General features: G+C 38.1%; 1 protein-coding gene across 3 annotated transcripts; it reads left to right on the top strand.

Annotated features, from left to right (window-relative positions):
- The first annotated feature begins 6,440 nt into the window (after positions 1-6,440).
- LOC136830287 (RNA-binding protein cabeza-like) lies at positions 6,441-27,188 on the top strand. 3 transcript variants are annotated; one of them, XM_067089676.1, is made up of 7 exons: positions 6,441-6,585; positions 15,260-15,295; positions 15,512-15,676; positions 16,700-16,837; positions 18,456-18,584; positions 25,256-25,384; positions 25,925-27,188. In XM_067089676.1, coding segments are annotated over exons 2-7 (597 nt in total). In that variant the 5' UTR covers positions 6,441-6,585; positions 15,260-15,261; the 3' UTR covers positions 25,927-27,188. The 3 variants fall into 3 exon arrangements, with proteins under 3 accessions (XP_066945777.1, XP_066945778.1, XP_066945776.1); XM_067089675.1 differs by having other exon boundaries at positions 6,569-6,757; XM_067089677.1 differs by lacking the exon at positions 18,456-18,584 and having other exon boundaries at positions 6,503-6,757.

Below are 27,188 nucleotides of genomic sequence, written 5' to 3'. Positions count from 1 at the left end.
TATGATATCGTCCTCTCAGTGGCTTCATTTCAGATTTTTCTTGTGGTGGTGGGGGTCACAAAGGTTTGGAGCTTATGGTACGGGTAGGGTGGCAAAGCGAGCCCCGTCAGGTAGGGGTAGGGGAGACTCTTCTACAATCCAACGGTGTGAGGAATACTTCTGAAACTGAGGCAATGGTGTCATTTCAGATTTTTCCTTTGGGCGGGGGGCAAAGGTTTAGAACTTACGGTATGGGTGGGGTGGCAAGCAAAGCGAGCCCTATCAGCTGGGGGTAGGGGGCTGCTGTAAGCCCCCGAGAGATTTTTGGAAATTTGTGCTCATTTGGGACCATATAGGAACTGCATTGAGTTAATTAAGCAGCAAACAAGTGTGCCACACCCACCCACCTATTATTATCATTATTGTTACTTCAAAGACTAGGGGGCAAACCAAATCTTGGGGGGGATCAGTGTCTTGAGGGGGGCAAGTGCCCCCCCCCCTCAGATGACGCCCCTGCCTCCTCTCTCTTCAGGGACCAGATCAGCGCAAACGGAGAAAGCTTCTATTGGCGTGATCTTCATCACCTGCTTGGAGTAATCGTGAGTCACACGGTAACCTACATAGTTGCAATGCAAATTCTAGCTACAAAACGCTGAAAGACGTGTCTATTATTAGCGGCGTTGCCACGTTTCCCCTTCCGGGAGAAGAAGGTATTTAATCGTAATCCATAAAGGTTCAATTATCAAATGAAATCAGATTTAGCAACTAAATAAAGCATACGTACAAGGGAGCCTTGCATACGCTAACTTTGACGTTCTGATTTTGTGTGTTTGTTGCGCAGCAAAAGTTTGCATACATTAGTCAAGCGCGTGCGCTGATCGAACTACAATATGCTGCCTAGCATAGATACCTTTTTCAATCCAATAATGTTGAGTTCTTTAATATATGTAAAACATTCAGTTAAAATCGAATAATAAAAAAACAATGTTTTACATTGGTGTGTAATGAAATTAGTCTCATCATCGCAAAAATTCTGTATATTGTTACATTGGCGAAGAGGATTTAAAATAAATGCGTTTAATGGCTTAATATTCTCGAACACAGGCGAGATAATCATGCTGTTTCGATCTATTCTGACATTAAGTCTTCTTTTAAAGTAAAAACTTTGTTTGATAAAACAGAACGAAAATTTATCCTCTTCCTGCATATGAAAACACTTTAAGACACTAACTGTACGTTAATTACGGATCAGCCATAAATGGAAGAAAAGAATCCATACAAGGAACCATGCGGAGTCCCGATCTGCGCATGCGCCAAATTATCGTATGCTAAATTTTTTGCTACAGACAGGTCCCGATTATAACTGATTCAGTTTTTCCTTCGTATGACCCTGTAGCAATATGTCAAGTGTTGTATATTGCTTATTTAATATACCCTGGCTAAAAGAACAAGAAAATAAAAGAAGTGAGAAAGTGCAGAGCTTGACAACGTTGGAAAGGATAGACCTGCCAATTGAAGAAAAGATGAGTCTGATGGTGGATAGACATAAGAAAAAATCATCATTTTGTACGACACTCTCTCTAAAAGATATGTCCCCATGAGTGCCATTTGAGGGTATAGGACTATCTTTTACACTCATCGATTCCCACCATTAAAGAAGAAGAAGAAGCCACACACACAAATATAAAGTGTGTGTCAAAGGCAAGACAGTTTTACAGATCGTTGGTGAATCTTCATCCAAGGGCGTCATTTAGGGGGGCAACTGCCCCCCAAGACTCAAGTTGCTCCCCCCCCCAGCCTCAACTTGCTCCCCTCAACCGACCAAGCCCCAAGAAGTAACAGCAGCTGGTTTTCCATTATTCCTACCGAAATTCAAATGTGTCATCACATTGAGTTATATCTGTCTATCTATCTATCTATTTTATGTGCTTCAAAAAGTACATAAAATAACTCAAAATCAAAAAAAAACCAGGTGATTAGGCTCGCTTCGCTTGCCAAACAGCCCCCACCGCCCCAACATCAAAAATATGAAATGACACCCCTGTCTTCATCTAGGACAAGATCATTTGTGTTTGAAGATGTTTCGTTTGGCCTTCTTGCCATGCTGTTCATGAATGTTCTCTTGGAATTAGCGCAAAAGAACCTGCATTAAGAGGACGGGTTTTTCTTCTGTATTTCCTGAAGGTTGTGGAACGCGAAGTATATTGCACGGAGAAGTGTACATAAAAATCAAACATTCTGGCAACGACTGGCCAAATTACGCATGCTTTATCTCGGTATTCAAAAGGCATTAGAACGTGTGTACTGTGATGTGCTGATGAAAAGGTGTTTGTGAGGTTACATGAAGAATCTGCAAAGTTGCTTAAGTTTTTGAATGACAGGGCTAAGTCCTGATTCAGAATCATGCTAAAGAATGTGATATGACTGCTGTCCTATTTCCATGTCGGGAGAAATAGGTTTTTGCTGGAAAGGCCTAATATTCTCTCTGTAATATTATATCATATATATATCTGTTTATGTATATATATATATATATATATATATATATATATATATATATATATATATACATGAATATATATATAATGTCGCTTAATATGCAATTCACGCTACTTGGGAATATCCCCGATGGGGAATTAACACCGAAGGGGAATTTTTAAAGTGATAAATAGATCGGAACCGCCGTATCTCGACCCCTTGACACGGTAACTTCCAGCGACTCCATTCGACGGTCAAACCATTGAGCCACCAAGATGGATATTAAGCGACATTTGTAGCTTCATGAATGTATATAAATCACGGTGTGATAAAAATTTCATATATATGTATATGTATATATATATATATATATATATATATATATATATATATATATATATATATATATATATATATATATATATATATATATATATGTACATCGAGCTCATCCCAGACAAAAGTTTGTTATACAAGAAACCATTATGGCTTACAACCAACTTGTGCTGTCTATAATACTCATCCGGACATTGTTTAAGTCTTTATTCAGTAAAAAAAAAAATTATAAAACAGAACGAAGAATCATCCTCGTCGCGCATATAACTCAAGGTACTAGTAGGGATCAGCCATAGTTAAAAAAAAAAAAAAAGTACAAGGAAGCATGCGGAATTCCGATCTGCGCATGCGCTAAATTATCGTATTCCAAAATTTTCTCTACTTGCAGAGCCCTCTTCTGACTGATTCAGTTATTTCTCCATACGACCCTTTAGCAATTTATCAAGTGTTGTATAATGCTTATTTTATATGCCTTGGTCTAAAGAGCATGAAAATAAAACATGGAAAACTGGGGAAAGTGTAGAACTTGACCATGTGGGGAAAAATCCAGCAGATTGTAAGACAAGGACAAGCTTGATGGCGGATGGAAATAAAGAAAGAACCACGACTTTGTACGAATGTCTCTCTAGAAAATATGTCCCTAATGCCATTTGATGTATGAGACTGACTTTATCCATACAAGAAGAAGAAGAAGAAGCCACTCAGAAGGCAAATGAAAGGAGAAATTAGAAGTAGGTGTTTCGAAGGAAAACCGTTTTACAGATCTTTGGTGAGTTTTCATCTAGGAAAAAATCAATTATTGTCCTGTCTGGAGATGTTTCATTTGGTCCACCTTCCACGTCATTCATGAACGTTGTTCGGGAATAGGGCGAAAGGAGTTGCAACAGAAACAAGTAAAAAATGCGCCGAAGTTTCTTCGGCGCAATCGAGTTTTCTGTACAGTGTATAATGCTGTATGAAGCTCTCAGCCGTGGCCCATAAAAAATTCCAGCCATTGCCCGGTGGTGGCCTGTATTTGCGCCTATAGCGGTGCCAGACGCACGATCATGGCTAACTTTGACCTTAAATAAAATAAAAACTACTGAGACTAGAGGGCTGGCTGAAGATAATCGCAATAGTTTTCTTTTACAGAAAACTATAACTGGCTTTTCATGACCATATTTTCTGAGAAGTTTCAGGACAGTAAAGTGTGTGGATATGCGCATAAAAATCACTGTTTTGGTAATGGCTGGCCAACTTACTCATGTTTTATCTCTTAATTGTGATTGCTCGTTAGTATCCAAGAGGCACTGGAATGTGTGCAAGGGACAAGTGAGTTTCTTGATTTATACGTAAAGGGGTCATTGTGCTGTTAATTAGGCTTTTGCGAAGTAGCATGAAGAATTTGTGAGTGCTGAAGTTTTAGATGAGCCGGACCAGTTCTTGATTCAGAATTTGATATGTCTGCCATCCTGTTAGCATGTCAGGAGAAAGCTTTTCCATGAAAAAGACTAAATCTCTCTTTTTTTTATTTCCTGTTCTTCTTTCAACAAGCCAAGAAAGCCTACAGTCGAGTGTAATCCAGATATGGCTTTACCCTACATAAAAACCTTAACATTAACAGTAAAATAATGATATAAAGCATGAAATATATCAGAAACACTGGAGTGTCACTTATGTAGTTGCAGGTAAAATTTGCTAATTAAAACTAGCAAATAAAAGCTGGAATTTTATTCTTCCAACAATATGCTGGTTGGTAATAACTCATCTTGACTAATACTGAGGAAGGGCTTAAACCTCGGGAAAGCTATTTCACCTACAGCCACACTCACAGGCATCGAAGATTCTGAGTCTGACCACACCCTAGAGGCCCATGAAAGCCGAACTTCCACGTCACACAACCGAGCCCTCAAGAAGAAAGCCTGAACTATGGAGTTAATCCATCGGTTCGTGGTGGCAAGTCACTGACAAATCAACGTCAGGCAGATGACAAATCAAATCAATGTCCACCCACCCTGCCACTACTAGCTGCGCATGCAACTGACACGTCCGTATCTTCACCTGGATATACACAACTTTTCCTTAGTGATTCGTGATCCTGTGTTATTGTAATGAGACGGAACGTTAATTTCCTTTTGTAGTTTCTTTGTATTTCCTAAAACTGAGAGGAAAATCTACTGTTTGGGTTCGTTAACTCTCTTGTGAATACTGAACAGTCTATATTTAAAAGATATCGTCAGAGAAGATGGGAAATTTTAATATATGCCTAGTTCTGCTGAGTCAGCAAATATTGTCAGTGAAACTTGCATAAAACAAAATAGCCGTGGAATAAGTGAGAATGAGGAGGACAAATGAGAACAACTAGCTAAATTGCTTAAAATTCATGAGCTTCTGGCACGAGCAGCGTGATGTCACAGCACTTCGACAGAATGTGGGTGTTGGCAAGTAAAAATAAACACCAGATGCAACGTGGTCAGTCTATTATTAGTTTGTGGAACAAAATGGAAAGCAAGAGGGGAATCTACAATTTCATTTGAATTGCAGAAGAAAGTCGAGAAGATATGTTAACATTTTATTTATTTATCTAATTTTTAAGGAAGTACTGCACGTTAATGACAGTAGAAAAAGCAGGTTTAATTATAGTGGGAGCTGAGGCTGAGATGGTATGAACTTGTAGTAAGAACTGGATCAAAAGAGAGAGGAACGGGAAGACTGTCATGGAATATGCAATGAAAGTAATTCAATGAAAAGGGACGAATCTGAAGTCAAGGGAAGTATGGAGTTAATTCAGTTGTATATTCAAAAATATATTTAACAGGAAAATGGAATGCCGGGGCAAAAATATGACTCTTAGTTATGAATGCCATTAAATGTACGAACTTAGATTATTTCAATTTTCTTTTGTACAGTACAACAGCTGATAGTCTGAATGATATGTATGCACTGGTTTTTATTTTTAAACCCACATATCATTGAGTATTTATAACATTTTTTAGCGTTTATTTTGAATAATATTATAACATATATCAGTATATATTTTCAATTCATATAATACAGAATACTTACAATGCAATATAAGTTTACATATCATTTAAAATTTAGCATAGTTACTCCGGCGTCTAACTGGGCACGCGTCACTTTCTCCCTCCGCTGTGGCTGTGGCGTACGGGAATGTACACGTCACTGGAAAGGCTCTCTCATCAAACAAACATTATCATCTTTATAAAATTTCGCATAAATTTCCAGAAAATATCATGGAATGTTATGGCAATTAGGATATTCCAACAATATTATAATTTTCTCATAAATAAGAAATGAAATTAATGCGCAATAAAATATTTATATTTTGACGGATACAAGTAGGAATTCTAATGACCTATATTGATACTGATGAAAATATTGATTTTTGTTATTAATGGAAAAAGGGTACAGTTGCGCCCTGATTTCCATTCAGCATTTCTAAATAGCAATGAAAATATTAGGTTAAGGGAATACAAAATGTCTACTTTTTCAGGAAATTACGAGAAGTTGGATTCTAGCTGAGAGATGGTGAATAGAAAATCCAGTTATAAATAAAAATAAAGCAAAATAAAAAAATACGCCGTGATTTCCACTCGAAAACTCTGCGAAATTGACGCCATAATATTTAATTCATTTATTGGGGGTGAAAGGAGATCAAAATAAATGTTCCCGTAAAATGCGGGGGTCCCCGTGAGGTCGGTCTTGTTTGAAGTTGACACGTTGTTTGGCGGGCGACACCGGCTTCGAAAATTCTGCTTCTCCTTTTCTTCACTTTCTCCGGGACATATCGAGGTACTTGTGGAAGCATTTGATCTGTGGGTTCTCCGGGCACATTTCGGACCCGGGCCAAGGGAATATCTCGACGAATTAGTCGGCAGTTTGCGTCTTGTTGAAGGAATGGCGGCGGTCTCAGGCCATGATGACAGATTGTCCGTTGAAAGTCCGAGAGACGGCAGTCGCAAAGGTCATTACCACTTTCTTTTCGTAAGAGTGTCCGCATAGGTTGGGTTTCGGCGGTTTTTTCGGTCGTGGCGACGAAAATTTCTTGGCCGATTTATTTTTGGGGTCACGGGACCACATGATTGTTTACCCTACGTGGAGGGAGACGTGAGGAACTGCCGTAGGCCTAAGCCTGTTACCTTCTGTTCGTCAAGCCCTGCCGTTACGGTTGTTTCCCCCGGTGTTAATTCGCCCAAAATGCGAATTTTTTAATAGAATTTCGATAATTTTTCAGGCAAGCTGCTCTGCTTCATTATCCAAGGCCATTTAGGTTAGGCCAAGATACGTGACGAATCGCCGTAGGCCTAAAGTTGTTCCCGTCCGTTCGTCTGTTCCTGCCATTTTGTTCGCTTTTCATCGTATTAAAAACTCGACGGATGAGCGAATTTTTCAGAAATATGATTTTCCAGGCAGTGGCCTCATTACCCAAGGCCATTTGGGCCTAGGCGAATCTAGGCCGATTTTCCAGCCAAATAGGCCTCTCCCGTTGGCCACCATGTTGTTGCTCAATACAGGCCCATTTCGACGTTTTGACCATATGTTGAGGCCCTCATATGTTGTGCCATGTGGAGCTAGATCCGTGATAGGAATGCTGTTAGTTAGCTTAAAAATAATCTTGCCTAAATGTAGAGTAGGATCCCATGTCTGATGCAAGGCCTGTTGGCTACCATATTGTTTTTCATTGGGGGCCTCTTTCAACATTTTGGCCATGGATTTTGGCAGTCAAGTCTCGTGCCATGTGGAGCCGGGTGCATGGTGGGACTGCTGTTGGTTAGCCTATAAATAGATGTAGAGTAGGATTCCATATCTAATGATTAGGGTTTCAGCTCCTTTCTCTTCCATCGACAAACCTTATGAACTTCCTGATGGTCAGGTCATCACCACTGGCAACGAGCGCTTCCGTGCTCCCAAGCTTTGATTTGTATAATGGAATCAGTGTAGATTAGATTTAAAATGACTGCTTCATTATAGAGTTAATAGGCTAAGAAAATGCTGGTAAATTTGCAGGCTACAACTGGAACCCTTTAGGTCGGCAATTAGCAGCGTACGTGTAAAATTTGGCGCCGTTTTTATTACCAGTCCTTATAGTTCTAAGGGAGAGCTCTGCACGGAGATACAATATGTATTTTGTCGAAAGTTTTTGTCCGAACAGTACAGAAAATGGTGTATGTGACCCATATAGGTGAGGTAACTTGAGACATTTACTGTCTTTCGTGATTTTGTGACAATCTGGAGGGCTGGTAATAAATAATTATGGTGTCCCACTGAAATTTTTTGCATGAAAATATGAAAGTCAGTAAATTTCTTATGTTCAGTAAATTTCTCAATTTCTTATGTTCAGTAAATTTCTCAATTTTATATTCAGTAAATTTCGCAAGTTATCTCACCTGTATTGTAGTACACACACACCCTTTTCTATGTTGTTCAGTAAAAAAAATTTCATTAATAAGCACACACACTCTGTTTATGTTGTTTTAAAAAAATTTCATTGGGACTAGTACTGTTTGGGTTGTTTTAAAATTCCTGGGACTAGTACTAAGTAGGGCGCTTAAAAATTCCTGGGACTAGTACTAAGTAGGGCGCTTAAATTTATGCTTACACCGGTAGTTGCCGGTCTAACGGCTGCTGCAGCAGTCTGCAGTTTTACCAGCAAGTCTTAAAAGTTTGTGTAATACGACAGTCACTTCTCGGTCTAAACTAAATTAAGCCAGGTTTCCAATGTGTCGAAGCTTAGCATTGGATAGGGGATCGTAGTGTAAGTCTAGGCAAGGTTATTTATAACCAACCTGATAGTCCTACCATGGATCTCGCCCCACATGGCACAACATTTGAAAGCCTCAGCCGGGAAGTCGAGAGCAACGGACACAGGTTCCGCCTACGAAAACAAACCTAACCATTCTTAGAATGTCCTAACCTAAGCAGACCTTACCTTCATAACCTGACTTAGGGTGCTGTGCCCTGACCTGGCCGGGGTGGCTTTGTATCCCCTGGACCTTCCCAAGTAACCCTAAACATCAGAAATGTGGCCTGTACCCATTGTCCTGCAAACCACCCACTCAACATATGGTCAGAATGTCGAAATAAGCTTGTGTTGAAGGACAATATGGTAGCCAACAGTTTATTTGGCTGGAAAAAATGGCCCAGGCTAGCCTGACCCAAATGGCCTTGGATAGTAAAGGGGGTAAGACAGCTTGCTTGGAAAACTATTACTGTATTTCAATATCAAATTTGCTCATTTGCCAAGTCATTAATGTCAGGAGAAACAAAAAAAATGGAAGGCCTGGCCAAGGAGCAGGCAACGGGCTTAGGCCTATGGTAGCTCATCAAGTGTCTTTTAATTAATGCTAAACAGTAAATATTCCTTAGTAAATTGAGCAATAGTTCAAGATCACTAGTTGGCTCAACGTTTTTTTTTTTTTTTTTTTTTGCTCAATAAAATAACCATCCAGTGTGTTTTAATTAATGTTCTAACATATATATCCGTTGAAAAGGGCCAGCTTCAAATCCATGTTCTAATGGACTTTTGCAGACTGAAAAAAAAATGGCTAAGGAAACAAAAAGTGTTTTAGACCTCTGATTGGCTATAGTCATAGTGGTCAAAAAGACAGGTGATTGCAAGTCTTTCAGAACAACATTCTTAGGAGGACTTTTGTATGTTTGCATTCATTTACAAACAGCAGCACACCGACAACATCATTTTGGACTTTGTTTTTGACCGAATCATTTGAAATTTGAATCGCTTATTTTATTACTTAGAATTGACTGTTTATCAGATTTACCTATTCCTTTTGGTGACTGGCAGGAATCAGGTCGTAGTGGTAATATGCCTGCCTAACCGGGTTGTGGACTTTCCCTGAACCCCCATCACCAACTTTCCAGTGTTGATTGATTCCAAGCCCTAGCACTATTCCAGTTCATATTACAGTATAACTGTTGAGATTAAATTTATTGATAGGAAAAATGTTTTGGGTCGCAGATATTTTACAGACTAAAAAAAAATTGAATTGTTTTCTCTGTTAATTACGGAAAGTTATCGTATTAAATTTGGTTTCATAAGGCAAGAATTTTAACTGTTGGTTGAACATGGGAATTTGAATTAATCCCTTTGGTTATAAGGTCAGAGAGCAAGGATATGTTGATGGTAGGCCTTACTTGCATCAGTGAAACTTGTAATTATCCTTTACCATCAATTAATGCATTGTGTATCTTAATTAGTAAACATTCAAAGTAACCTTGTTACTGTGGAAAATCTTGAAATATGGTGTTCCTGATGTATTTTCATGATTTGTGTACAGATACTTCCCTACATTTGAACAAGTTACGTTCTGAACGGCTGTTCTTATCTTGAGTTCATAAATTGGTCTTCACGTATTTAAGTACAGTACGATGTAAAGTCAGCTCAGTACTGAATGTTTTTCACCTTAAAACACAATACAGTAGTGCTGTACACTACATACAGTTCTGTATTTTGTATAGGGTATATACAGTACTTCATTACTGTGAGTGATAATAAAACCTAAATAAATTGTGATTATAATACAGTACAGTTGTATCTTACCAACACAGTTTTAATTAAACTATCACGTTTGTTCGTATCTGAATGTTCGTAAGTAGGGTAGTGTGTGTATAGATTTCATTTGGAACTTAAATATCATTATCATTATATAACTAATTTTTAAATGTGGGGGACTATGTCAGTTTCTCCCAAATTGCAGATCAGGTGGATTACCAGCAAAATTTTGTAACAAAGTCATTCAAACCACATACAGTATATATAAGTATATAAGAATAAACTTGTGAACAGGTATACATCATGATATAACATAATACAATCTAGGGTAATTCTAAGCCGGCTGTCCGCGGTGAGCTAGACTATGGCAACTGACGTTTTCCTATGTTATTTTACTTGCTTCACAAGAATTTAAAGTAATATTTTGTTGGCCAGCTGTAACTAAACTGTAATTGACCTTTGAAGACTACATGACTTGAATTACCTAATGCGGGGTAGGTCTAAGCCGGCATTCCGCAGAGAGCCCCCCAGCCCCCTCCATAGCTAATAAGGCAAAAGTGTAACCAGTAAACACCCCTACGGTACATTAGGTTGGTATTTTTTGGGGTGTTTACGGGTTACAATTTTGCCGTATTAGCTATGGAGGGGGTGGGGGGGCTCGCTGCGGAATGCCGGCTTAGACCTACCCCGCGTTAGGTAATTCAAGTTGTGTAGTCTTCAAAGGGCAATTACAGTTTAATTACAGCCGGCCGACAAAATATTACTTTAAATTCTTGTAAAGCAAGTAAAATAACATAGAAAAACGTCAATTGCCATAGTCTAGCTCACCGCGGACAGCCGGCTTAGAATTACCCAATCTAGGACTTCACATCTTACCTGGCCCTTTTGGTCCTACTTCTCACCCCACTTAACCTCATTACCCCATAGGTGGGTAGTGCCGTCAGTACACCTCATGTTGCACTATAGGCATTAATTAAGGTTCTTTGCAGTGTTCCTGTGGCCCCTAGCTTTTCATTCCATTTACCGTTCCTCCGTTTATGTTCTCTTTCTGCCATCTTACTTTCCATCCTCTCCCAACAATTGATTCATTGGGCAACAGTGAGTTTTTCCTCCTGTTACTCCTTTCAAACCTCCTTTACTCTCAGTTTCCCTTGCAGCACTGAATGACCACATAGGTCCCAGTGCTTGACCTTTGACCTAAATTTATATTATATTTATTCTGTTCCAATTAACCATATTAATAGTTTTGTAAATCCTGTTTTATTCAGTTCTTTTGATGAGCTAGGCAGGAGCTTGGGATTATAAGTTTGGAATAAAACTTAATGTCAGTCTTTGTGCTTTTAACCATTGATAATAGTCAATACTGTAATAGGTGTATGCTTCCATTTACAGCTAATAAAATAGGTGCCATTATTCTTCAATAATGCCAGTCCCCATAAAAACTTGAGTGCCTGGGAAGTAGGTATAATTTTTCATAGAAAAAAAAATTCTGATGCTTCAAAGTAAGAACCATTCAAGCTGTTGCTGGCAACATAATGGTGAACCTACAACCCTTTTGGTTACAGGACTGATCTCGATCTCCCCAGTCATTGCAAGGTCTGAATCATGATGTAGGACTAATCTCGGCCATACTTCTTTTGGGTCTAGGGTCTAGTTAGGAAGCTTGTAATGTATACGTGTTTCCCTTTTGCCTATATTCTAGCAATAAATGGCCACATTCAATTTCAGACTGAAAGGATATAATCTCATGACAAGGGCTAGACCTTTCAGTAACCGTGAAAATGCCATGATTGGAGGGGGATTTCGATCGATTATGAAGTGGTACGCAGGCTTTTATCTGGAAATGACCAGGATAGTTGTAGACCTGAACTATCAGATAGTTCTGATTGTGACAGGAGTAAATATGATGATGTAGGCAAACCAACCTCAGATAGTTTGTCAGAGATGACCATGACTCAGAGGAGAAAGCGGGTTTGTCAAGCACCAGAGATGGTGTGAGTAAACAAAGAAAATGAGAAAATTTGTGAATGGAAGACCAGTGAAGACTCAGTTCGTCAAAAAAAACTGGTCCGCTGAAATTTTTATTAGAAAAGAATTTACATTTTCAACAGAATTTTTTTGTGTGTGATTTTTCCAGATGAAATTTTTTGGCCAAGAGCAACCATTCAGAGTTGTAATACAGATTTTTAAACTGAATAACAAAAATAGCACTAGTTTATTGCATGCTGTAAGAATATCACACTGAAATGATGAATTGTTATTAGAAGCGCTGTAAAACCAGGTTGCCGATAATCTGAGCCTGCCAATAACCGGCGACTGCCTGTAATTACATACGTATCCTTTGCATATTTTATCATTGTAATTACTAAAAAGCATAGCATAATAGTGCAATATAATATTATAATAAAGAAAATAAACTTGAAGTACAAACACCAAAGGGAGAAAATTAGTCGGTTATAAGATTGTCAGGACAGTGATCTCGAAACTAGTGACGTTAACAGGCTCATGGCAAAAGGGTTAATCCAAAATAATTTGATATGATTTTGAACAACTTTATAGTTACATATTCCATTGGAAAAGCTTGGTTACCCCATACTCACCACCCTTGGTTGAACAGTTGTGAAGACCCCAATTAGAATCTTTGGTTATTGTGTTAAGAGAAAAAAAATTGAGTTTAACTCGGGTAGGCAAACTAACCTAATCTTGGGTGCAACATCTTCCCTCACCATCTCATACGACCTAGTAGTCCAGATACGAGTGAAGTGTAGGGTTAAACCCTAACCCATCTTAGGACAAGGGAACTTCAAAACACAAAACTATTTACTGTAGTTACATCTTCCCTATTTGTCGTTCTCATCATCAGTAATCCCAGTGGGAACGGATGTGGGTAGTCTGGTTCCCACGGCTGTCCCCTGTAATTGTTAGACCTGAAAGAAGGGATGTGGTGAGCTAACCAAATATTTTCAGTAGAAATAGAATATCAAATTACTGTAGTAAACATTGCAAGAAAAAGAATTCTAAACCTAGTCATCATGGGGGCATGATGGTATCTCCGTACACCTTCAGATAAGTGTACAGTAGTTCATTTCTGTCTTAATTCATCAACTGCTTGCAGGGGTTGTACAATGTTGGTGATAGCATAGTTGACTGTTCAGTTGTACAGTCACTACCCAGCTTGCGAACAAGCTACGTTCTGGCTCGTAAGTTGGTTTTTTATATGTACTACTGCAGTGCATAATTTTTGTTGATGTTTACATTCCTGAGTTACTTGGGAGTCGTAGATGATAATATTTTTAGTGTATTTTTAAATAATGCCTTATTATGGAGAATCACTTTGGATGTTAAAAAGGTAAAAAGAAATTAAATTTAGATTAATACGACTTCAAAATTTAGTATTTTTTCCGTGCTTTGAAAGTTATGAACTTGGAGAGAATTTTGCAGGAACAGTGCCTGAAATTGGAAATTCATAAAGTAAAGAATGCACTCTGCCATCTTTTGACAAAATTACTAAACATTTCCTTTGGGGAGAGGAAAAATAAAAATTGGCGAGCTATCAAATACTCTTGATTGTAAAAAGAATACAGGCAGTTCCCAATTATCGGCAGGCATGGTTATTGGCAATCCAGGTTTACGGTGCTTGTCTAGCGATAAAAATTGACGTTTTTCTGTGCCAATTTCCGTTCATCGGCACTGATAATTGGGTATTTGCACCGTACACACCTAACAAAGGTGCCGATCTTTGGCCATCAACGCCAATAAGTTCCAAAAATTGTCGATTTTCGGTTATCGGTGATTTTCACTTATCATCACGCCATCGGAATGGAACCCGTGCCAATAACTGGTGATTGCCTGTACATGGTAGTTAATCACAAGAATACTTGGGATAATCAAGGAACAGGTTCTTCTTCCTCGTATTCTTCTGTTCTTTGCAAAAATTCCTACCAGGCAGATGGTGTATGCAGAGCAAAATTTTAACCTTTGGGGTGACAAAGGGGAGCGCTTCAAACTCAGTTTTAACTTGTGACCCTGTCTGTTCGTAACATTAATGCTCATAAGAAGGGTGGTGACTGTATTCCATAAGTGAAGGTTTTTCCATATTCATGTCAATGAAATTATTCAATCTCCATAACACTTGAGGAATTTTCATTTTCCTCACTTACAGAAGAGACTTACTTGACTGGCTCTCTTGAAGGACTTAGTTTTCTTCATCATCATCACTGCTGTTGGGCCTTGATGCCATTATAAGTGACACTGTACAAGTATTTACACGCAAAGATCACTAGTAACGAAACCGATATTCAGTGCTTTTACTTCAGTGTTAAAGGGGAACACTTTATAATAGAAAACAGTCTAGTGCATTAAATTTACATGATATTGGTGGGTGTTTGTACGAAGGGCTTTTTATAAAGTTGGTAGTTTTTGTTGGAGGTGGAGGAGAAAGAGGTGTGCAGTCAACACTTGAATTGAAGTGTGTAATACAGTATTTGGAGTATAAAGATAAATGTAACTTGTGGAATACTGTATAATAAAACTGTTGATGACTAAACACTGTGGCTTTTGTTAAAAATTTGACTTGTGTTTTGTCTAAGTTAATACTGTGTACACTGTATATATACAGTAAATGTTGTGAATCAACAATGTTTCTTTTGATTTGAGTAATTTTTCTGTATGATTTGATTCAGATTTTGCTATAGTCCCTGAAAAAATCCATTTGTATGTTGGCATTACCACCTTTTTCTACTCATTACTTAGTAGTTTTGTGCAAATTTTACATAAAACTGTTCTGTTACTTTATGTAAAAGCAATTAAAGGTCATATATTCTTCTAACACAACCTTCTTGTTGTATGTATACATTTACTGTAGTTCCAGATTTTCATTTAAGTACACCTTTTGTATTTTTGTCAAGTGTCACTTTACTGTTGCATTATGGTTAAATTGCATTTTCTGTTTTTCAGATATGGATGATTCAAGAGGACGTGACGATTGGGGTGGTGAGTTTTTCACAATGGTTTGATTGAGTTTAGGGCCCAAAACTTTTTTTTGTTATGCTACTATTCAGTGTTGGTTTGTTCCTTGTGACATGTGGTTTACTACACATTTTAGAATTGATAATATACAATTTTCAATTCAGCTTTTCCAAGTAGTTGTAGGTAGAACATGCTGCATTCAGCTTTACCGTTTTTAATTCTCTAATTTCAATTATCCAGGTGGTAGGTGGCCAGACAGATACTCCGATCAGGATTCTGGTAGCCGAGACCGATACTCAGGGAGTCGCTCGATTAACAGCAAGCCTGGCGATTGGGACTGTCCAAACTGTCAGTTCTTGAATTTTGCATCACGATCAATGTGTTTCAAGTGCAGAACACCTAAAGGTAAGTGACACTCACGAAATAGAAAAAGTGGATATCGTAAATTTACAAATCTTGAATTTCTGTGTCTTGTATTTCATACAGTTCTTTCCCAGATCCCTTGTTATAAAGCCTGTTATTTAATTTAGATTGTGGGTTTGTTATGTCTTATTGAGGCATTGGGGAGATTCATTTCCCCCCCCCCTCCCTGTTAGGTGTTTGCTAGGTTTGCCGTAAAAGTATGTTCATTTAGCTTGCACAAGAAATTTTTGTCTCACTTATGAAAAGAGCAAAGCCAAGTTTGCCCCAGAAGATGCCCTATAGATTTCATCATTGTGATAGCTGTCTTGTGTTGGTGATGATATTTATCACATTACTCATGGTAAAGCACAGCAGACAAGCGATTGGGGCCGTGTGCATGCATGGTAATGGGAGTTTTGCCTTATTTCAGGGACCCTGTGTTCCCAGTAAAGCCAAGTAATGGGGGGATTTATACAGTAAAATTGTTACTTCACACAGGTAATAGCAAGTTTCTTTACCTTAAGTTGGCATTCTTTTGTATAATGACTGACTTTATATTATCTTTTGAAGTTTTGGCTTCTTTGCTGTACAGGTAGTTTGGAAGAAATTGAGTATTGTGCTATAAATGTAGATTTTCTCTTTCTTTCAGGCACGGTTGAGTTTTTCTCAGTGGTATAGTAATTAACCATTATGGAGTCAAATTTTCTAAGCCTCCGGGATAACCATAATTTTAGTATTTCTCTTTATAGTCTTGTTTTGAAAATAGTCTCATTCTTTGTGACCTAGTAAATATAATGGGTGTAGACTCTCACTAGGCTTTGGCTGGTAAGACCATCATTGTCACTTGCTAATTTCGTTTATTAGCCAGTAGGTAACTTGTAAATATTGAATTATACAGTGGGTTATACAAGGAATAGTATATAACTTTTATGTTAACACAACTTTGAGGATTTAAAGAAAGCCAGATTGATGAATGGAACTTTGCTCCTGAGAAAAATGTTCTTATTTGGAATTTTTACTTTGAAGATTCTGATGGGTTTGGATCTGGAGGACGTGTGGGTGGTGGAATGCGCGAAATGCGCCCTGGAGACTGGGCCTGCCCCAAGTGTCAGTTCCACAATTTCTCGTCGAGGGGCATGTGCTACAAGTGCAATTCTCCTAGGGGTAAGTTTTCTGTTGTATCTTGCAAGGAAATGGAGTGTGTGGATGCAAGTATTTTTACATGCTTATTCCTATATAAACAACATGGAACTCTTGAACCACATCATAGACAGCAACAATTTGAGTTTCGTGATGGGCAGTCTGTCGCGCACTACTTATCATTGGTAATAGTTTTTTAATTTGTATTTTTCTTAAGATTTTTATTGTTCGAGGGAATATGAATGTACAAAATGTTGCAGTCAATAGCCTTCAAGTCATCTGCTCATTACAGATACCCTTTTCTCCAACATGCTGAAATGTTGTAGAATATTTTGTGTGATTAACAGCAACATATTTTCCCCAAATTTTGCTATTTAGACAATCTTTAGTTGCATGAATTAGAAATTATAGGTGATTTGGAGTTACACTGCAGGGTTAACACACTGACAAGGGAAACAAGAATGTACAAAAAGAAATGCAAAATTTACTTAGGGGTGTAAATTTGCATCTAGTAATGACCCCTTGCTTATACACAACCATGGAGCAGCCACAGAGTCCAGACTCGTAACCAAGTGATTAGCACTTACTTTGGTTTTTTTATGTTCAAGGGAGGCAAGTAAGGCAAGTAGATTTCCTTAGTGTGTTCTGACCATAAAGCATTTGAGAAAAATGAGAACAGCCATTTTCAAGATATTAGTTCACAGAAGCCAGGAAGGAATTCTTTTGCTGGGCAGAAAGAAATAAAAGGTTGTGGAGGACACTGCAATATAGATGTTTCATTCTGGGTTTTCTTGTCCAAGTATAAACGAGCAGTGTCAACCTGTGTACAGTAGTTAGAAACTGCTTGCAGCTTCCCGTTTGCTCCTCAAGAATTATGAAAGGGGCTTTATAATGTCCTTGAGGCTCTTGGCTGTGTTACTGACTCTGTGTTTTGTCCATTCCTTGTACTTGCCTCACTTTCCTTTCCAGTTTCCTTGTCCAGTGACTGCCCACCCTTAAACTCAAATCCTTGGGGTCAGAAATTTGATTTGACCATCACCCACTCAAGGGTCTGTAAATGACCATAATAAAACACAAGGTCCATGATATGTGCTGAAGTGTATGCTTGACTGTGCATGAACAAGATGGCTGGTTCTGTGTACTGTGTTGTAGCCGTTGTGGTGACTGGACTTGATATACCTGAAGGTTACAAGGTAAATTTTGCATAAAGCACATGAAGTTTGTTTGGGAAAAAGCGTGCGGTATAGAAAGTGTTACCTGGATCTGAGAGCTCAAAGTATTTCATAGTGTTCTTGAAGGGTTTGCAAACAAAACTACGCAGAAAATTTCACCCGCAGGAAAATCCTTTATTCAGTGAAGGGCTTCAAAATTTGTAAGGATCTCTACAGCGAGGAAATAAGATTATTCTAGTGTTTAAGGTTTCTTAAATATGCTTAGTGATGTATTTGAAATAACTGGAGACATGTCATATTTGTTTAAATCCTTATTAAATTTCTGGTACGTCGCCTGAAGTCCAATATTCTGAGTAAGATGTTTAAATTTAGATTTAGACTAAAGTAAACCTAAAGGTGGCACCGAAACTGCGTGCTTTGAAGCAACTGAACATTGCCATGCATTAGTGTTTGAGCTGATCGTGTTGCAGGGGGTGGTGGCGGTGATCGTTACTCTAGTCCTCGCGGTGGCAGCAGGCCTGGGGAATGGGATTGCCCCAGTTGCCAGTTTTCCAACTTCTCGCACCGGGATTACTGCTTGAAGTGCAGGATCCCCAGAGGTACGTGGAGATGTGTGTTGACCTGAGGACAGACTGAGCATGGAATATTTCTCCCCAGCTATAAAAAAGAATCGATGGGCTTTAAGGGCAACACCCATGGCCCTCCCCTTACTGCTGAATTGAATATACAAACCATTGAATATTATTGACTAAGCAAGTAGCATACATGGTCAGGTCATTATTTAATGGTGTTTGAAGTTCTTTTAAAGTTTTGAGTGTAGCGTAAACCACCTAAGCACAGTAATGAAGATGAACACAACTTGTGTTATAGCCAGGCAAATGGCTTTTGAAACGGCTGTTATATGATTCTAAACTTTCCTTGTGTCCTTAAGATTTTTAATACGTCCAAGAAACTTCAATACAAAAAATGAAGTGGGATTAATTTGATAAGGATAATTGCTTGTGCATCTCATGAGCACAATACCGTATCGTGGAAAACTTGCGGGCTACGATTCCCTCATTCCCCAGTGTGTTGCTGCTGCTGCAAGAAAGCATTTTAAGGTCTAGTAGCGATTGAGTAATGGTCAGTCTGCTGGCAAGCAACAGACAACTTGTATAAGGAGTGAGAGAAAGTTACATCACGAATATTACAACCTATTTTCACGTTAGCATCTTGAAATATCGTGTGCGCCTGCAGTTTCTATATAAGTGTTGAGATCTTGTTATCCTTAACATTTGTGTCTGGACTGAACTATATTTGCCTGCCATTTTGTTATGTAAAGGCTATCATTGCTAACTAGCCTACAGTGTAGTTGGTGAAGCAATATATTTCATGTTGCCAGCTACCGCTAGTGTGACAGAACTTGATTTTGATGTTGTATTCAAAAGCCATAGTAACCTGCCATTCCTAAGCAATTGTAGCTGCTTTTAAACTTGTTAGTTATCTTTAGCATACAGTATTCCATTATTTTTTCCCCAAGACTTCAGTTCTTATAGGTATCAGCATTTGCACATCATGTAGCAAAAATGTAGTTGTGTTTTGTCCTCAGAAGTTGAATATCCCTTCAGTTTGTATGAAAATGGGATTCATCTGGAAATTTTGAGTGTCCAGGTGAATTTATTTTTATTGTAGTTTTGGTTGCTTGCACTTCACCCTTTTAAAAAGTTGTGATAAGGTAAGGTTTTCATTGTTACAAATACACACTGTACACCGAATCATCACCGAGATGAATAAAAACATATTGTGCTTTACAAAGTCATTTAAGAGCAAATTTTTGTGTATCTCATAACCAATATTTTTTTTTAAAGAGGAATTCTAGTTAATAGCATAGTTAATATTTTGACATTAGATTCTTAAATGAGGGTGGTTTTCGGTGTATAGGTTTTGACACTTAAGGATGTGCATCCTTTGTTTAGGAATGTAGTAGAGAGATGCTGGTAATAACAAACCAAGTAAAGATTGGTTAGAATAGAATCGGAACCAAATTAATGTAGTACGCTTTAGTAATTTTTGCACATGTAAAACCATTCATCATGCCCCAACTTTGTTGTTTACATTTCTTGGATTTCACATATTTCAGTGGTGTGAGACAAATTTTCATCCAATAGAGCAAGACAGTTTAGCTTATTGTTCCCTCAGAAAAAAAATCCTTTGGGAATGCAAACAATTGCCTTTTTAAGTAGGATATTCTTCAGTGTGAGCTTGAATCAGTTGTTGGAACTTGGTAAATAGGTAGTTAACCAATGGTAAGTGGTTGAATGTGTAGAAAAGCTCCATTCGCCAGCTGTCACTGAGCACTGTTTGTTCTGCTGTCATCAAATGACATTTGCTGAACTCCTGCCAACCTCTGTTCATTAGGTACATTCAGGGCAGAAGGAATGCTTTGGCATACCAGCTTGGCTGCAAGGGGCAAGTAGTAGGTACTTAAGAGTGGTGGAAATGCTTTTAGGAACACTGGTGTTCAACCTATTCCCCATATGGCTAAACAGGATTCTCTCAATGTTCCGTTCACCCAAGCTGGATCCGTGGATGTCTCTGGAAGATGCCATCCAACACCCTCAAGACAACCTGGCTGTGCAAGCCTTTCTTCCATTCAATCAGATCAACCAAGTGTTGATCACACTGGGGCTTAGAATGACCCTGGTAGATCCTTGTTGGCCATATGCCAAGTGGTTTCTTGATGTGTGGGCTCTCCCTGTAAAGATGCCTTACTGGTGCCATAGACAGATTTCACGCTCAGACTTAGCCTTAGCCTTTGTGACTCATGTTGCGAATTGCATGGCCTTTCCTATCTCGACTTACACTCGGAGGGTTGGGAATATGTCATTCTTCTTCATTTGGGACTTTGTTGGTGGTGATCCAGATGAGATGTTTTTATGCCTCGTATGAGCCGTGAGATATTACTTAAAAGGGACTTGGCATCATAAGTCAGTGTTGATGCCTCCTTGCTAGTACCAGCAAGCACAAGAAGTGGTGTTCAGGGACACCTTTTGTCCTGACTTTGTGTGCTGTAATCAAACAAGCTTATGACTTAAATTTACAGATATACTATTAGCAACGCGAGTGAAGGTACAGTTTTTTCTTTTTTTTTTTTTTTTTTTTATACCAAAAATGCAAAATCTTGGTAAATTTACTTTAGAATATAAAAGTACAATATTGTACAGTACAAGTTATATCATATATATTAAATCTGCAAAACAAAAATGTTCAGAGACTTGAAAACCATGCATGTCAGAAGTAATTGGAGTGTCTCAGATGGATTTGTTCATAGAGATTTGGAAGGTAGAGGGGGAACTAACTGGTTGTGTTACTTCCTTATCATGACAACAATGTTTACTTGTTTTCATTTACGAACAGGAATGTTATTGCATCATTATATGTGGTAATGATAATTATTTTAGTTTCTATAAATGTGTTTTAAAGCATAATGTTGTGATGGCCAAGGTAGGTTGAGCAAATCTAGTTAAATCTGCAAGGGCATTCTCTATGATGTGAGGAGCTCAAGAACTTCAGGCGAGAAAGCACAAGTCACTGGATATTGGTGTAATGGCTTTCACACTTTGACATTGACATGGATTGAATGCTAGCTGTTTACATAGCTACTATCATAAAATGGAAATATTTATCAGGGTTAAAGTAGTCTGTCAACTTGAAGAATTTCTGCCTTTGCTCTCATTACAGACATTTCGGAGTTACCCTACACAGCTAACACGGCTGCATTACTTGCCGCGAGATTGAAAGATGTCCCAATACATTTTTTGCATGGTGTAAAACTTTCATTGCCTGTGCAGTACATGTTGAGTTATTCGTGGCAATAAATATTTTTACTCTACACAGCTTTTTTCATGAATTTGTTGAAAATCAGTTTTCAGAAGTAGAGACTATATCAAGGAAGTAAGAGTGACCATAGCCTATGGTTGAATTATCCCACTTTTTTTTTTTTTTTTTTTTTTTTACTGTTTACTGTTTGAATGTTACAGCAACTGTCAGATCAAATCAAGACTAGGGTGTGAGTTTCTTGGAGAATTAATTTGAATACTATGGTTATTCAAATTTTATCTAATAATAGTTCTAGTATAGCAAAGCATGAGTTTGGCCACCCTGCCACCCAGTATTCCAGGAATCTGTGCACAGACTCATCACTCTCCCACCCTTTTCCCATCACAAGTCAACTAGTACTGTAATTCTCTCTCTCTCTCTCTCTCTCTCTCTCTCTCTCTCTCTCTCTCTCTCTCTCTCTCTCTCTCTCTCTCTCTCTCTCTCTCTCTCTCTCTCCCCTTTTGAAACACTTTCAAATATATTCTTAATCTCTTAAAGAAAATATAATGAATTAGGTATTTATAGATAGGCCTATGCTTACACAAAATCTCTCTCTCTCTCTCTCTCTCCTGCCTGTATTGTTCTGCACAATTTCCCTTGGATATTGCCCAAGTTTTAAAACATTTTCTTATTATTTAAGATTGTGTATCCAGTTATGCATGAATTTTATCTCATTTTAGTGTCATAACAATAATTATAAAGTTTCACAGTTGGTTTTAAAAACAACTTTAATGAATAATATAGAGGTTACTGTATTCAAGTATCAGTGATTATGGGACTTCCACAATCTTTATGGTTTAAAGTTATTGGAAATCTAGCTAGCAACAAACACGATGACTTTGAAGCTCTGCCCCCTTTCCAGAGTTGTCAGGTGCAGCACTATTGAGCAAAAGGTGTTCGAAGATTTAAGAAAACTGTAACTTCTTCTTCTTTCTTCTTCTTCTTCTTCTTCTTCTTCTTCTTCTTCTTCTTCTTTTTTTTTTTTTTTTTTTTTTTTTTTTGCGCCAAGTATACGCTTGAGTCAAGAGGTCATAAAGTCAGTGATGTTGAATCATCCATCGCATTTTGGAGCAACTTTGTAATAAGTAGTGAGGGCAGGGGTCTGAGAGACTTGAGACCACCTTTACCTCATTCTATGTAAGGGATTTTACCCACAAGTCCATGGATAACTTTACTTTGAGACTGGTGGCTGCTTAACAGGTAGTGTGATCTTCAAAGCTCCATTCAGACAGAAAAGCATCTTTCCGAAGTACTCAGAGGACATAAGGCTAGGGTTGAAAGATGAGAATGTTCGCTTCTCTCTACCTTCCCACTTTTCCTGCCTCTGCAAGGCAGCAGTTCAGTCCAGTATGTGCTGGAATGAGTTCAGATATAGGTAAGCTTCACAGTTGTTTCCAGTCTTAGAGCTTCACATTGTAACACTGCTCTCCCTCGAAACATGGTGGTGGGGGGAGTGGGTGGGAATTGTCGTAGAGCTGTAATCTGAACTCTCAATTTTTATTAACTAGGTTTGAGCTGGCTTCTGACTTCCCCTCCCTTCCTCCCTCCCTCCCTTGGAAGGCCACTCTTGGTTCTCCCAGAGTTTCTTAGTCCCTGATTCCCAGGGAAAAGTACTCAGTGATGGCAGGCGTGTGGGGTTATTGTCATTGCACCTCACGCGATGTCCTCTAGGCAATACAGTACTTAGAAGTTCTTTGTAGCATCCCTTTGGCCCCTAGTTGCAACCCCTTTCAAACCTTTTACTTAACTTTCCATCTTGCTTTCCACTCTCCCAACAATTGTTTCACAGTGCAACTGCAAGGTTTTTCTCTTGTTACAACTTGAAAATCTGTTTACTCTCAATTTCCCTGGCAGCACTGAATGACCTCAGCTCCCAGCACTTGACCTTTTTCCTACTTTGTCCTAAATTTTATATTCCATTCCATTCCAACTCCCTCTTAGGATGAAATTGCCTAACTGCTTGGCTTTATAGCTCCCCACTACCATCACTTGTCCACTTACTTAGTTACTAAGATTGAAAAACTGAATCCAAGTCACTCCTACATAAAAGCCTTTAGTTTGGTATACCAAGGAAAAATACAAATTACCTGAAAATATTATGTTTAGCATCTGTGATATCTCTCCCTCTCGTCTGTGTTGGAAGGTTTAGGTTAGAATAGTTACACAAGGCCAGTGCATAAATCAGTTCTTGTCCAGCTGTTCCCCCACCCCTCACTCATATCTTCTCTTTACTTCCAAGTTAGCTGTATGAGTAAAAAAAAAATGTGTGATGTTGGTCCAGTTGAACTATTGTACATAAAGACAAAGTATTCATTTCATATACTCAGTTTACAGGTCAGTGTTTTCTCATCATTCTATAGGTGCCAGTGCCTACCTTGTACAGCCAAATTTCCATAGAATAAACGGATTATTTTAAACAAGTTTTTGACATAAGAAAATGAGCTAAGACATTCCTAACATTTGGTGGTGCTCTGTGACGTGTTGTGAATTTTAATTTATTTTATAGTAGTCAACCCCGGTATTCGCAGGGGATGTGTACCAGTACTCCCGCGAATAGCTCAAATCCGCCAATACTGAAAACCCCTCTAAAAATGCTTAGAACTGCCTATTTTGATAGTTCAAAACACCAAAATCCCTCTAAACATGCTTATAACCGAAATATTTTAATAGTTTTATCATAAAGAGTATATTTAGTCACGAAAATGATATGAAAGTACAGTAATTTTGTGAATATTTCTATATGAAAAATACTGCAAATAGGCAAATTTCCCACAAATAACATGTACATATGTTCCACAGAGAAATCCACAAATAGGTAAAGCCACAAATCCGGAACCGCGAGTAGGCTGGGGTCCACTGTACACAGTAATTTGTTGCTGCAGAATCAACAAGTAATTATTCTTTCAGTCCCATGTGCATTGTTTTTGACTTGCCATTTTTCCAAGTGCTTTATCCACGCTCTACAATTGTAGATGTTAGACTGATTTGTTGTCTGGTTACTGTACTGCAATGATGACGATCTGCCTCAACTTTGTAACCAGCATTATAATTGTGTATACTGTATATGTATAAAGGTGGTGGATACTATTTTTCTGCCACTGGTTTTGTGAATAAGTTTATATGTATGTTTACTGATACTAGATTTGCTTTCCAGTGTTGATGCTTTACTTAGCAGTTAGGTCTAACCCATTCCTGGGACATTTTAAGTGATGAATAATTGACATCTGTATGACGCTGAAAGGTTAAGCAAATGAAGGTGACTATAGAATTGAGAAAGATTGAAGAGAGGACTTGGATACCAATTCCTGTCAGTATGTTTACTATTATATTTGATTGTATTAATGTGTTCATTGAATGCTGCTTACTGTGGTGACTACTTATAATTAAAGTTTTCTCTTGTTTCTGTTTATAGAAGGTGGACGATCAGTTGGTGGTGGAATGGATAGGAACAACATGCGTCCAGGGGACTGGGAATGCAATAGCTGCCAGTTCCACAACTTTGCCTCCCGAGATCAGTGCTTCAAGTGCAACACCCCTAAATGTAAGTTTCTTCCTTTTCAAACTTTTTTCAAATCGTTGCCTATATGGTTTGTATGGTACTTTATACTCACATCAGTTGCTTATACTCACATCCATAGCAACTGAATGTTATTGCAGGTGTAAAACTACCTGTTATTGAAAAAAGGTGCTTATGATAAAGGAAAGGTTTGTAGTATATGAGGTACCTCCATACTCATCACTGGAAGTAACACTTCTGAGTTCCCAGAGTAAGCAACTCAGCATAATATCTGTATACAGTATTCACTTTACTTTTTTTCTTCAGAAACATTAGTATATACTGTACTGTACCCGCAATTTTGCTGATATATTGTGGCAGCATAAGGGGCTAATGCTTACATTTTTCCACTCCTGTGGCCCATAGCTGCAGTGCTTTCTGACTTGAACATTCTTCCATCCCCTTTGGTCTCTTTCCCCAATTTGGTTGCAAACTGCTTTAACCTTGTTGAGAACTCATGAAGTCCAGAGATGTGACTCTGCTCTTGTGTGAAACGTCTTACAACGATAGCATTCTCCTTTGCAGGATGTGCGCTCTAGCCCATCTACTAGAGAGAACACCAAGGACCAAGACAACGTGAAGGAGGGTGTGCCACTCGCAATATATATATGGAATATTTTTATTTAATCCGATTAAGAGTTTGTGTACAGTTGCTCAAGTGGTATCGGAGGGTTTTTTTTTTTCCTGACATACAGTATATGAAGAGGCTATTTTAATTTGTTATGAATAACTCTAAAGTGTCACGTCATTCTGGAGAAAACTTTTTCTTTTTAAGTTGTGGTACAAAACGAGGGAAGGTAACAAAGCGGTCGTTCACTGCCAGATACGTTAGTCTTTTCCTCTTATATATGGTGGAGCCAGTTCTGTGCGTTAGGGGATGTTACAGGCCAAACAGATTTTTTTTTCTTTGTTGTAATGGATATCATTAATGTTTTGTTTCATCCATATCATTGGTCATTAGCTTTTAGGCGGATGTTATGATTTTCTTTGTTAATTGCATTTGAAATTTTTGTTAAGTAGGAATTACTGTCTTAGGTACCAGTTGATGGGTTTGATATTGAAGTTCTTTTTGATGTGAATGCTTGTTACTGGGTTATTTATATACATTATATATTTATATATATATTTAACTTGAGTAATTGATGTATATTTGCAGCAGAATTGTTGTTACGGTGCATCAGCTGATGCTGCCTTTCTTCTCGCTTCAATATCAAGCCTGTGGCGACTTTAATAATGGATTTCCTCTTGAAATGTAGTCATAAAGAACCTAGTTTTCCCTTTTGTGACTGTTTTTACGTGAAGTGGGATTTACTACGAGTGTGTCAAAAGGCATTACCTTTATATATACGGTATATATGTATACAAATATATATATCTGTACCTGATTTCCCAAGATGAAAAAAAATATATAAAAGTTTATTTTAGTATTAGGATGTGTAACCCATCAGTGTGTAAGAAAGTGTGCGATGGTCACATTGTAAGCCTTTTGGTTTTTTCTTTTCTTTTTTTATATAATTATGGGTTTTATCTTGAAGTAGTCCTTTTTTATATATATAATTTTTGTGATATGGTGGAAAAAGGTTTATTTTTCTCTAGAAAGAGGGGTGGTCAGTTATCAGCGTCTGGATCGTGATCACACCACGGCCGACATTTAATGTTTAAAAAATTTTATATAGCGTAAGGACAACTGACATAGGAACTTAGTTTTTGTATGCAAAGGAGACACATTGGTAGCTTTTGTATTGGGTCAAGACTAATGATTACAAGGAGAAATAAATTACAGCAAATA

Source organism: Macrobrachium rosenbergii, chromosome 46 (genome assembly GCF_040412425.1).
Source record: "Macrobrachium rosenbergii isolate ZJJX-2024 chromosome 46, ASM4041242v1, whole genome shotgun sequence".
NCBI classification, from domain to species: Eukaryota; Metazoa; Arthropoda; class Malacostraca; order Decapoda; family Palaemonidae; genus Macrobrachium; species Macrobrachium rosenbergii.
Note: the sequence above shows the minus strand (reverse complement) of the source record. Positions and strands in the feature narration are given on the sequence as shown.

Coding starts and splice junctions, on each gene's coding strand:
- LOC136830287 (XM_067089675.1), top strand. CDS start 6,691: ATGGCGGCGGTCTCAGGCCATGATGACAGATTGTCCGTTGAAAGTCCG. Junction 6,758..15,259: donor GAGAGACGGCAGTCGCAAAG/GTCATTACCACT, acceptor TCTGTTTTTCAG/ATATGGATGATTCAAGAGGA. Junction 16,838..18,455: donor CAAGTGCAATTCTCCTAGGG/GTAAGTTTTCTG, acceptor ATCGTGTTGCAG/GGGGTGGTGGCGGTGATCGT.